Source organism: Typopeltis vanoorti, chromosome 26 (genome assembly GCF_054136105.1).
Source record: "Typopeltis vanoorti isolate ZY-2024b chromosome 26, IOZ_Tvanoo_1.0, whole genome shotgun sequence".
Taxonomy (NCBI): domain Eukaryota; kingdom Metazoa; phylum Arthropoda; class Arachnida; order Uropygi; family Thelyphonidae; genus Typopeltis; species Typopeltis vanoorti.
This window is the reverse complement of record NC_143574.1, coordinates 18,168,214-18,181,397: the sequence shown is the minus strand read 5'-3', so window position 1 is coordinate 18,181,397 and position 13,184 is coordinate 18,168,214. Positions and strand designations below refer to the sequence as shown.

Here is a 13,184-nt window from a genome sequence, read left to right as displayed (position 1 = left end):
GTTAGATTAAATGTAGCGTAACTAACACTCAATTCTTCATGCACTGAAATAAATCAATATGACAGTCCTTACCAGAAATAGTTCTTAGTACATCAATTACGTTGTGAGTATACTTTCAAAATATATTTATTACACTTAAGAACACATCTATAAGACTTCTCGACAGTTATAACTAAAATGCTATTAATCGCACTTCACAACTCTAGATATCAACTGTAGGGTACTTTAATTATCCTTGTTACCACTCATTAACCAATTAAACACTGTGCAGTTCTCCTTAGGGCAAATTAGAAATAGGTTGCAATTCTAGACTAACTGGATTTATTCAGAATTCTTCACTGAACGTCCAGTTTTTTATATTATCCGATTACGGCATTAATTACTTTTTATTATTACTGCTGACTTCACCTTCAGCTAACTATAAGATTCACTTCGTCTTTGCTCGCTTATAAATATTATCCCTTTTAACTTCTGCCCTTGAGAACCTTTCATTTACTTCCACCTCTCTAGTTTATAACCTTGCTTCTTTTCACTTCAAAAATTCCGTCCCAACTCTCCTTGTTACCTTTTATTTTTTTCTTTTCGTTATCGAAGCTCACGCTCTGTTCCACTCGCGCTCGTTTACTTCATGCGTTTCCATGACAACAAATAAACGTAAACATTTTCGTTAATGTTACATAAGGCTATACCACTACATTGAGTTAATAAAAACACAATAAATAGAATATTAGAGCTACTTAATCAACTCTTTCATTTCGTATACAGATAACTATAATAATATTCATGTTACAATATATATATAAGTTACAATAAATTATAGACATATTATTGTTTAATTAATTAATAGCTGATTAAATTCAGAGTAAATACTTAAATAATAATTCTTAAATAAGGATTAATAAATAACTTTTATACAAGTCATGATTAATATATAATAAACAATGTTAAATGTGAATGAAAAAAACAAAATACACAACATAGTTTCATTCACAGTTTAACACTACTGAGTAGAACTAAGTTACCTGTGCTGTTGAGAGAGCTAATATGCTTTTAATTCCAGTGCAAATTTGAGTCAGTGAGTGTGCTACTTAGTCTCCACTCACCTTTAGGTGTTAAAATGCACACAGATGCTTCACCTTATCTGTCACACTGTGAATGTCTTGATATTTGTCACAGTTCATGACTATTTATTTTAAATAAATAACTAATATAAATAAAGAAAATTATTTCGAATAAATAACTGCTCAAAACATCCTTAATTTTTGCACCCGGTAAGTATGATTTATCGAACTCTCATCTATTACACCTCTTACTAGTGAATCACTGTACAACACTCACTCCTTCATATTTACATGGTTATCTTAGATAATGTACTTTGATAACAGCAGTCCTGTAAGGGAAATCTCAGCAGTAATTTTTTTTTTTCATTGAAACTGGACAACAGTAAACAGAAATTACAAGTGGAGGGTTTCTGCTTTTTTCTATGTAGCTCTTATCCATGGAAAGTTTTTCTATAAACCTATGGTATGTTCATGTGAATGGACTAAAATTTTTTTTATTAATTTTCTATATTGTGTCTGTGTTTGCGCATAATCCAGAAACCCTACTCTGTAGACCATACATGGAACTTTTTCAACCCACTTTAAGCCTCCAGTAAGCAAGACAGCAGTCTCACACTGGGTGATGAAATTCATCTTCTACGTAAAGATGATCACAAACATCCATACCCATAGCAGGATTTGAACCTGCAACCTGTTGGTTCGAGAGCAGATATGCCAACCTCTCGACAAGTCTGGAAAATTCATTATTGCATATGGTCTTTAGTCATATGCATAATTGAATCTGACAAGTTGTATAAATGTAATGAGAGAGAGACTTACAAATAGCTATGAAACATTTTTAAACATTCATGACATGTTTCACTGATGGGGGGAAAAATGTTTGCGTGCCACTGTTCTGATTTTGAAACTTTAAAAGGCAGAAAATTGTAGGTAGGAAGTTAGTAATGATGTAAATTTTTCATGTAGTACTATCATATCCTATACACCCCTTGAGGAAAATGTCAGGAATTTGATTATGATGAACTCATTTCATCAATTTTCTCATACTCTTTCTCCTATACATAGTTTTGCTGATGACAACATACTCCACTCCTCTTCTTCATTTGTAATGCTCAAATGTTTCAAGCTCATGATCCTTGCTATTTTCCAATGAAGTGATGACAAAACAAAACCTTTAATGGTACCAAAGCATTTGGTCTTATTTCTCATAAGATTTGTTCCTCTTCCCCTTATGTTTGATGATACTTAGACCTCCAAATAAGTATTGCATTTTTATTCTTGGGCTAATTTACTTTAACATTTCCTGGCACAAACATCTCATATCCAAAGCCTCCTCAACCTGCAAAATTTTGTGTACTTCTGTCCAAGTCACTGTCTCCCATATACAATTGCTAAATTCCAGATCCACTCTGGATATTCTCACATCTGGAGTGGTATGTCAATGATCTCCCTAAAAATGCTTATAATCCAGAAATTTGGTTAATAGATGTGACCTCTTTCTTATTCACTCGCTCCAGTCACAAATATTTTATTTTTGCCTTATGCCTGTGCTATAAGTATTTCATAGGCAATGCACTGCTAAACTAGTTGCCATTATTCCTCCACTTTCCATCAAGCCAATCAAAATATGAGTAGCTGCAAATCAACAGCAATACATAGTTCAGATTCAAACTTTGTAAACACTTATCCTCTTCTCCATTTCATTTATTTCTGTTCTTTTCTTTGGAACCGCTTTTCTTGCTCCATTTATCAGGACTACAACCTCCAGCTATTAAAGAAAAACACATAACAGAGGCTTTCTCTCTTTCTCCTTAACTCCATGGCAACACATGGCCCTGCTATACTAGATTTTTCAACATCTTGTGTAGGATTAGGTTTCTAATTGTGTGAGAGTGGGTCAATTAGGTTTCTAATCTTTTAGAAATCTAAAAGATTAGAAACCTAATTAAACATCAGAAGGGAAAAAAAATGTTGAGAGAAAAAAAGTAACAATGAATCTTGATGGATTATCACAGCATCCTGCACATCCCCTCAAAGCTATACTTTATTCCACAAAATGTTTACCTATATAATTGTACAATGAAACATCAAATAACTATTAGCATCTTACCTGTTCAACTTTGCAGAGCTTATCAGTTTTGCCTTGGTAACATTTCATACAATCCTCTGCTAAATGCAAATAAGTGGAATATCTGCTTAGTTCTTTTTGATACTGTGGCATTTTCTTAATCATTGTAGCAAGATCTTTCATGCTAGCTTTGTCACCCGAAGAAGCCATCCTTTTGCTTTCGATGAAAGTTTTTAATTGTTTGGTTACTTGCCTATTTGAAATAAAATGTACCTTTTGATTCCATTTTGAATTTGTAAAAATAATGTAATAAACTACTGCTTAATACAGAAACACCACTCTTAAAATCACCCAAATGTGACCAGATGGTAGTCATTTAAGAGAAAATGTTAGTTGAATCAGAATATACACGACTCTCATTAGAGCAAACTCATAAGGACCATAGGTAGGAACAGTTTGTTTTAGCAAATAGTTTGATACAGTGAATTTCCTTTTGAATAGTATCATGCCCATGGGTTTTGGTCAGGAATTTCAACTAGTCATAGTGAATGCATTTATTATAATGATGTTTGCCAATAAGAGTCAGCTGTAATAAGAAAAAATTAAATAAAGAATTTATTAAAATTGCAATTATTTTAATAAATAATTGTAATGTGAGAGTTATATTTAAGAAAATTACAATGTAGACTAATATATTAATGAAAATAAAATTAAATTATTAGCTAAAATACTTAAAATATTTAGTTAATATATTAGTCTATGTTGTAATTTCCTTAAAAAATAGCTATGAATAGTCAACGTATAAGCCTTATTTACAGAGAGATTAAAAATCTAGTAACAGTCATTACATTCACTGATGATTTATATATTTCAGATAAAAGGTCATATGGCAATGTTTTAATACATACATACAACACTAATTTTGTGTAGAAGCTAGGGCATTTTAGTTTGCTTTAGGACAACATCATAAGTTTCATGGCCACCGTTTGTTCAAGAACGAAAGACTAGTCCTTAATGAAATTACGAGGCGCTATCCAGAAGTTCAGGGAATTTGAATAGAGCGAACGAACTGGTTCTAGTATGGCCTTTTGCTAGTATAAATGCAAGCAGTACCCTTTCTGAATCAGTATGCCAATGACCAGCAAGCTGAGAGGCTGCTTTCTTGGGTTACATGCATTTTTGTAATGTCATGTTTTAGTGATTTGGCAATTTTCTTCTCCAACTGAAATGCCAGCTTTAAGGAGCAAAGAATCTGTATCAAATATTGCTTCAACCTCACCAAATGCTTAAGGAAGCAATTGGTGATAATGCCACGAGCCAAAGTAAAACTTTTTGTGGTACAAATAATTCAAGGTATAAATTGCTAGTAGTGCTTGTACACTGATGTTTGACAATGATGGTGAGCATTGCAGATGAACACTGATAGCACAACACCAGAAAACATTGCAAAAGTGCATGAGACTATCCTTGCAGATAGCAAACCAACTATCCACAATGTTTGTGAGACAAGTGGAGGAGCAGCTACTGAGTTCTCCACCACAACAATTACCCACCCACATATCACTCATTCTTTGACAGTTCCTGCCTTCCAAAAACATGAGTCATTCTTCATCCTCTCCTATTTTCTTTCATCTTTCTTTTTAACAGTCCATGTTTCTGAATCATATAAGAGAATGGGAATGGCCATTACTTTGTAAAATTTTAGTAGAGTTTCTCATCTTGTTTTTTTTTTATTCACTGTCCTTTTAATTGTTCCACTGATTTTCTGAAATTTCTTTATTTTTTCACCTCTATCTTTATCTTTTAGATGTTATTATGCAGCCTAAATAATTAAACTGTGTCATCTGTTCTATTATTTTATTTTCTCTATTTTTTTGATAGACCTCGTCTCCAGTAACTTTTTCCTGTTGCCCAAGATTAAATTCCAGCTGAAAGGGTGTTGTTTTAACATGACTAAGGAGATCCAGACAGACTCACAGGAGATGCTCAACACACTTGCACCGGAGGACTTCCAAGGGATGCAATGAATCATGGAAAAACCACTGGGATTGCTGGACTACTTCGAAGGAGACGGTGGAAACTAGAAGTTAGAATAAGTTTTTTTTTTTTAATTATTATTATTTATTTTTAAAATGGCCAATAGTTTTATGGTTTGCAGGTTTTTTCTCCTGGAAACTCAGGTTTTTCATTCCATAAACTCAAGAAAATTGACCACAGAACCCACATTATTTCAGACTGAAACATATTGTTAGAGTTAGGTACCAGAGATGGCAACAGTTGTATGCCCATCTCTTTGTCAGTTGCAGCTTATAATTGGTGATAGTTTTGGGCCAGCTATCTCTGATTCTCTTCCGGTGGAGATTGAACTGCCCACTCAACCTCCAAAAACTAGATAGGTTTAAAAGGCTTCAGTTCATTTATTTCATATATATAGTCAAATTCCCCAAAGTTTCGGATAGCACCTATGCAAAATAAAGGATATGAAATAATTCTGGAATATAATAAAAAAACAAGAATGTCCATTACATTTCATACAAGCAATGCAAAGTTTATATAAAGATACAAAAATACAGTTATTACAGTTAGGTAATAAATTAACAGAAGAGATTGAAATAAATCAAGGTGTCAGACAGGGATGTAGCTTATCTCAAACTCTATTTAATATATATATATATATATTGATCAGATTATTAAAATATGAAAAACAACAATAAAACATGGTATTCAGTTAACCAGAAGAATTGTTATCAATACAATGCTGTATGCAGATGATCAGATTATATTACAAGATGATGAAGATGACCTTCAAAAAAATTAGTTTATGAATTAAACAAAATAAGCCAACAATACAATTTAAAAATCTCACAAAAGAAAACAAAAGTCATGGCATTTAAAGGTTGAGATCATGTTAGATCCAAAAAATAGAGAAAATAAAATAAGAAAACAGATGACACAGTTTAATTATTTAGGCTGCATAATAACATATCTAAAAGATAAAGATAGAGGTGGAAAAATAAAGAAATTTCAGAAAATCAGTGGAACAATTAAATGGACAGTGAATAAAAAAAAACAAGATGAGAAACTCAACTAAAATTTTACAAAGTAATAGCCATTCCCACTATTATATCATTCAGAAACATGGACTGTTAAAAAGAAAGATGAAAATAAAATACAAGCTGCAGAGATGAGATTTTTAAGAGCAATAAAAAGATGCACAAAACTGGACCATATAAGAAATGAAGACATCAAGGAATATAGAGAGAAATGGAAAGAACATCTATTTAGGATGGAAACATATCGGCTACCAAAAATGGATAGATACAGACCAAAGGGAAAAAGAGAGGAAGATCTGTGGCAAGATGAAGAAGAAATAGTTTTAATGGAACATATGCACTAGTAATATTTAAATAATTGCATGGCTTACACATGTAACAAAAATTGTATAGAATTTTATTCAAAAACTCCAGTACATTTCATCCAGCATTATGTGGACATCATCAGGGAGACAGAACTTTAACTACATTCAAAAGCATGAATCACAATGAGTTCTAAATCAAGCGTTTATTAGCTCGTGTCTTGATTACAACTAAAGTATTATGCTGTTAGAGTTCAAAGGAACAGTTGTAGAAAGTTGCGTACAAAAAAAATTATTCATTTTAAAAATAAACTTATGAACAATTAATAATAATCACTTCCCAAAACTTGGACAATTGCATGTAATCTGATTGGGTGATTCAGATGATTTTGTAGTGTTTCATATATTTCAAGGAAATGACTGAAATTTGAACTAGAAGTTTTGTCTGGTCCAAAGAATGCTGTGTCTAGTGTAAACAGTTTGGGAAGCAGAGTCAGACCTGTCAGATTTCAAAAATGTAACACAGTCTTGATGTTCTTCAATTCTAATCAAGGCAGAATGGCCAGTCTGTCCAAAATAAAGATGAAATGAGCATGGTGCTTGCTAGACACCTGGTAAGAAAAGAGGTGGTAATGTATCTTTTGTATATGGTAGGAAGGAATACAGTTTCCAAGCCATTGCAGAAAGTGTATAGACTGAATTTATGAAGAATCCTTGCTTTTGTTCCAAGGTTCCTTTAAGGTAAGGTATTGAAATTCTTTTCACATCAGATTGTAGTCTGATAAAAGGATGATAATTATCAATAATTTTTTGAATGGTAGTTTTCGTGTATCCATTACATATCAGATTGCTTTTTAATTTTATTCAGTTCATCTAACAAAGGGAATCAAAAGAGCAGATCGCATGAGCTCTATGTACAAGCCTCTTGACAATACATTTTTTTGTGATTAACGATGGTGGAAGGACAAGTGAATGTATCTACCAGTAAAGGTTGGCTTCTAATAAACTGAAAATTCAACATAACTTGTGGAAAGTCTGGCCTTGCTTCCCACACTACGGACACTAGACACAGAGTTCTTTGGCACCAGACAAAGCTTCTTCATTCCAGCAAGTTCAAATTTGATAGTATTTCCTTGAAACATATGAAACAGTTCGAACCTCACCCAATGAGACTGAATGCTAACACTGATGTTTTGAGAAGTGATTGTTATTAATTGTTCATAAGTTTATTTTTAAAATGAATAATTATTTTAACTTGTTTTATATACGCAACTTTCTACAACTTTTCCTTTGAACTCTAACAGTGTAATACTTCAACTGCAACTGATACATGAACTAATATATGCTTGATTTATGACTCATTATTGTGATTCATGTTTTGAATGTAGTTAAGTCTGTCTCCCTGATGATGTCCACATAATGTTGGATGAAATGTACTGGAGTTTTTGAATAAAATTCTATATAATTTTTGTTATGTGTAAGTCATGCAATTATTTAAATATTACTACTGCATATGTTCCATTAAAACTATTTCTTCTTCTCTTCAAGGATTAGGCATTTGCCTGTTTTGGCTTCACTGTGCCAGTGGCAAGATGGAAAGCTCTATTATCATTCTTATTCGCTGACATCAATATCTGTGCTTTGCTGTCTCTTATTTTTTCTTATCCTGTCTGAATTTTTTCTCAAGATTTCTTGCCTTTTTTTTTAGCTCCAGGGTCAACTGTCTAATAATGTTTTAACCTAGAAAATCCACATATCAAATTATCTTTAATATTTTCAACCATATTGTCAATATCAACATGCTAATGCTTTTGTTCAGCATGACAAAAGTTCTTATCTCTGGTTCATTATTCTTTGCTTTTGATGGAGCTCTATTTTTCGGATAGGTTTTCTTCCCATTTTTGCATGCTACCTTAAAGTAACAGCATATCTGCAAATATAATAGTGAATACACTAAAAAACCACAATAACATAATAAAAATACACTAAGACAACATTCAACAAATCAAAAAATGACATATCTTGTAGGAGCTTGAAATAAACTTTCTATTTCTCCCTACTCAATATAGCTGCAAACCCACTCTCAGTTAAGAGTGGGTTTGAAGCTATATTAAGGATGCTAAAGCTGCAAATGGAAACCTTTTTTTTGTGGGGGGGGAGGTAAGAATTATGGTGTTTTTTGGTTGTTTTTGTTACTTTTTTATTGGATTTTTGCTGATGATGTTTTTTGTGAGAGAGATTTTATGATCTATAGTATTACTGTTTCACTGAGCTCCCCATTACATATGGGAAGGTAAGAGACTTGTAGACTTACTGCCAACATAGAGGAATCCCAGTCTACTGTCCATGTATGGCCCTGACAGCTTTTTACATATCACCATACTTGGACTCCTCCCTAGGCATGAAATGACAGAATAGGTTGCAGCCAGGTTTAACACTACTTAGGAAGCCTCTGAATTTATTGGTATAAGGTTTGATCCATTCACTATCTAGCAGCAAGCTTGTGGAACCATTTGCTGTACCTTCAAATGGGAAGGGGAGGGGTCTGGGTACCTACAATACAATTAGCATATACTTGAAAAGTATTCCCCACACTGTATATGAAAAGAGGAGAACAGAAGATGGAGCCCTTGTTGTGGAGGCCAAACATGACAACAAGCCATAAGGTGTGATTTCATTGGGTGATAAAGACATCTAATGCCTAGAGGTCTAGCTGGCATTTCCACCAACTAGGAAAAGGTATGCTTTTGAAACAGAAATACTCTCACCATAATACATCACGAGAAGGTAGAGCTGACTTTACAGAGAGAGACTATATGTGGAACACTGACAACTTTGTAATAGCTCCAAATTGATATTTAGTATTCAAAATTCATACAATTTTTTTTCCCCTTCCTGTAAAGCTATTACAATTTTTCTATTAAACAGAACATTTGCAAGGGCACAAAAGATGCTGAAATTATGCTCTACTTGACAGAAATGTATCAAATTTTGAGATTTAGGATACACAATCAACAGCCATCCAGATGGTTCAATTTTGATTTCAATTAATCACATCAGTTTTGCAGGAACCATCATCCTCATTAATTTCCTGATATTTACCCTCAAGAGGTGTTCAGGCTATGACAGCACTATAAGATAAGTCTACATTATTAATCTCCTATCGACAATTTTCCTCCAAATTAGTCTATTACTTATCAGCACTCCAATATAGTCATATCTAATATTTTGTTCTAAGACGTCTGATTGAATCAATCCACCTAGACCTCGTCTTCCTCTGGTCTTTTTCCTGCCATCTTGGCATTACCTATTTTGCTAACTTTTCCTCTCCCATTCTCTTTAAGTGACTATGTGACCTCAGATTAGCCCTAGAGCCTGCATAGTTCAGTTGGTATAGATGAAGCCCTTTGGTCGGAAAAACTTGGGTTCGATTCCCGTCCGTAATGTGAGGAACCTTTATCTGGTCTCTTTTAACGAAAGGTGAATTAGCTGGTCTCATAAGGAGGTAGGGGGGTTTATTCACCCAGAAACTTGGGTTTTTCGTCCCCCGAACAGGCAAACTGGCTCCATGAACAGACATGGATTACAGTCAGGAATACCTAAGACCCAGCCATAGGCCTGATTCGTCAGCTATGCCGGTCTCGAGCCCGGATAAAATTAGGGGGGAATGAGATGATGCCGCACTTCCCTGTAAAAAGGACCTCACAGCCGTTGTATCATCATATGCTAAATAAATAAGCCTTGCTCACACATTCTTGAATGCAAATAATGTCAAGTTCCTTCCTCATGTCTTCATTTTAATGATTCTGCCATCGATGTCATCTGTTCAGGTTATAGGAACAATGGCAAAATAATTCAAACTGACCATTCTGCACTTTAGACACACTTGTCAGATTTTTACAAAACAGCACAACTTGGTAGGGCTCCTCAAATAGCATAAATCTGTTAATAAATAATTTCCTTACACATGCACATACATCATATTAGTTTTACAAAAAACAGAAATATTGCTAACTGAAAATTCAACTCTAAAAATTTCACTGTTCTGGGCTGTATATAAATGATTAAAAGAGTTTATTAGCACAATAGCAGAATGCATATTTAGTCACATGGATATGGTGTAGTGCAGTAATTTTCATTAATAAGCCAATAATTATTGGTACAGCAACTTGTTCAATAATAAATTTTATTTTTCTGACTGTAATTACTGTTGTTGGCATAAACATTGTACAGAACGTGTAACATTAAATGCATAGTATCTCATACATTTTTTACAGACTATATTATGCACTGGTATACTGAAAAATTCAGTATGGAATTTGTAGCTTTAGGAGAGCATACAAAAATAACCTTGGTAAATTGTACAATCTACACAACAGAATATTAAAGAAAATCTCTGCAATCACAATTACTTCATGAATTCAGTTAATTTAAAAATCAAGCAGTTTGTTTTTCCAGGGATGTGTTAGCAGAGCTAATCCCAGGTGGTATAGTCACTTAAACAGAAGCGTTGGATTGATAAGGTAAAAAGTGCCTTAGATGATAGAAATATAAGATCTGACAATGTTGGCAGGTAACAGATTGATTTGGAGGAAAATTGTAGATAGGAAGTTAGTAATGATGTAAATTTTTCATGTAGTATTATCATATCCTGTATACCCCTTGAGGGGAAATGTCAGGAATTTGATGATGATGAAGTTTGGTTTTTAGTACCAGTATTAAAATTTATGAAGTCTTTTCATCTGCCAATTTTAATGGCTAAATTATCATCATCATCATCAAATTCCTGCCATGTACCCTCATGGGGTGTACAGGATATGACAGTACTACATGAAAAAATTACATCATTACTAACTTCCTATCTACAATTTTCCTCCAAATCAGTCTGTTACTTGTCAAGACTCCAACATTATCAGATCTTATATTTCTATCGTCTAAGGCACTTTGTACCGTATCAATCCACCTATATCTTGGTCTTCCTCTGGGTCGTTTTCCTGCCAACCTGGCAGAGAACACTTGTTTTGCTAATCTTTCCTCTCCCATTCTATTTAAGTGACCATACCATCTGAGATTAGCTCTGCTAACGCATTCCTGGATGCTGACAATGTCAAGTTCTTTCCTAATATCCTCATTTTTAATATGATATTGCCATTGATGCCATCTGTTCACGCCTCTAATCTTTCTCAGGACTCTCATATCTGCGGTCTCTAGTCTTTGGTCAAGTGTTTTACTTCTGACCCAGCTCTCAGATCCATAAGTTAAAATTGGTTTGAACACTGTCTTGTATACAGCTAATTTAGTGTTCCGACTAATTTCTTTCTTATTCCATATGAATTTATTCAATTGACTTCCCACGATACCAGCTTTGCTGATTCTGTTGTCTATTTCTATATTTAGTTTACCATCTTCAGTAAAAATTGTGCCTAAGTAGCTGAAATGTTTTACTTGTTCCACAGGTTCTCCATTCACAACACAGTTGACATTTTCAATGATTCTGCCTATTTTCATTGTCTTTGTCTTTTTATTGCTGACCTTCATACCATATCTATTACAACAGCTATTCAATTTAGTCAGAGAATCTTGCAGACTTGTGGCGGATTTATTTAGAAGTATAACATCATCCGCATAAAGCAAAGAGCTGACATTAACATCTCCAATTTTGATATCAGGTTTAATACCACATTCCTTCATAATGTGATCCATATAGATAATGAATAACAGAGGGGATAATGTACATCCTTGTCTCACACCAGATTTAACATTAAACCATCTTCCTGTACTTCCTTCAATTCTAACTGCTGACTCACAACTCAAATAAAGACTAAGTATTGCTTGATATAATGCCCCATTGACACCATATAACTGCAGTGTATTGAATAGCTTCTCTCTTGGCACCTTGTCATATGCCTTTTCCAAATCGACAAAACTTAAATACAGATCTTTGTTATATTCCCATGCTTTCTCGACTATTTGTCGTAAAGTGAAGATCTGATCCTGACAGCCTCTATTTGGCCTGAATCCAGCTTGTTCTTCACCAAGCTTTTCTTCCACAATTCTTCTCAACCGTTTCTCAAGTATACTTGCATAGATCTTGCCAGGAACACTCAGTAGGGAAATACCTCTGTAATTCTCACATTCAGTTTTATTTCCCTTTTTATATATGGGTACTATGAGAGCTCTACTCCAATCATCGGGAATTCGTCCCTCTGTCCAGGCTTTCTGATCTATGCAGTGCAGCCACTGTAAGACTCTTATACCACCATACTTCAGCATTTCTGGTCGAATATCATCTACTCCTGCTGCCTTTCCACATTTCAAGCCTTTGATGGCTTTTTCTACTTCAAGTATGGATATGTATTCCTGACTGTATGCCTGTTGAGTGTTTTTTATCACTGTACTATCACTGCTTTTTTTCATTTAGCAATTTTTCGAAGTAATTACTCCATCAAAGATATCTTTTTCTCCCATTTTCATGTCACCTTTATCATCTCTAATTCCTTTTACAGCACTCTTTCCTCCATTCCTAAGCTTCTTCAACAACCTCCAGAATATTTTGCCACCTTCTTGATATTTAATTTTCTATATTCTTGCCAAAGTCCTCCCATGACTTTTGTTTAACTAGTTTTACACACTGTTTAGCTTTCTTACATTTGTCTCTGTATTCTATAAGAGTAAAAGCTGACTTATTTGCCAGGAACTT

General features: G+C 33.9%; 1 protein-coding gene across 1 annotated transcript in view; it reads right to left on the bottom strand.

The window, feature by feature from the left end:
- The window catches only part of LOC150092375 (protein ROP-like), a 255,485-nt gene that overhangs the window by 118,681 nt on the left and 123,620 nt on the right, over positions 1-13,184 (bottom strand). Inside the window, exon 9 of the mRNA XM_090414916.1 lies at positions 3,172-3,382. Within this exon, the coding sequence (XP_090271042.1) occupies positions 3,172-3,382 (211 nt within the window). The remainder of the gene's footprint in view (positions 1-3,171; positions 3,383-13,184) is intronic.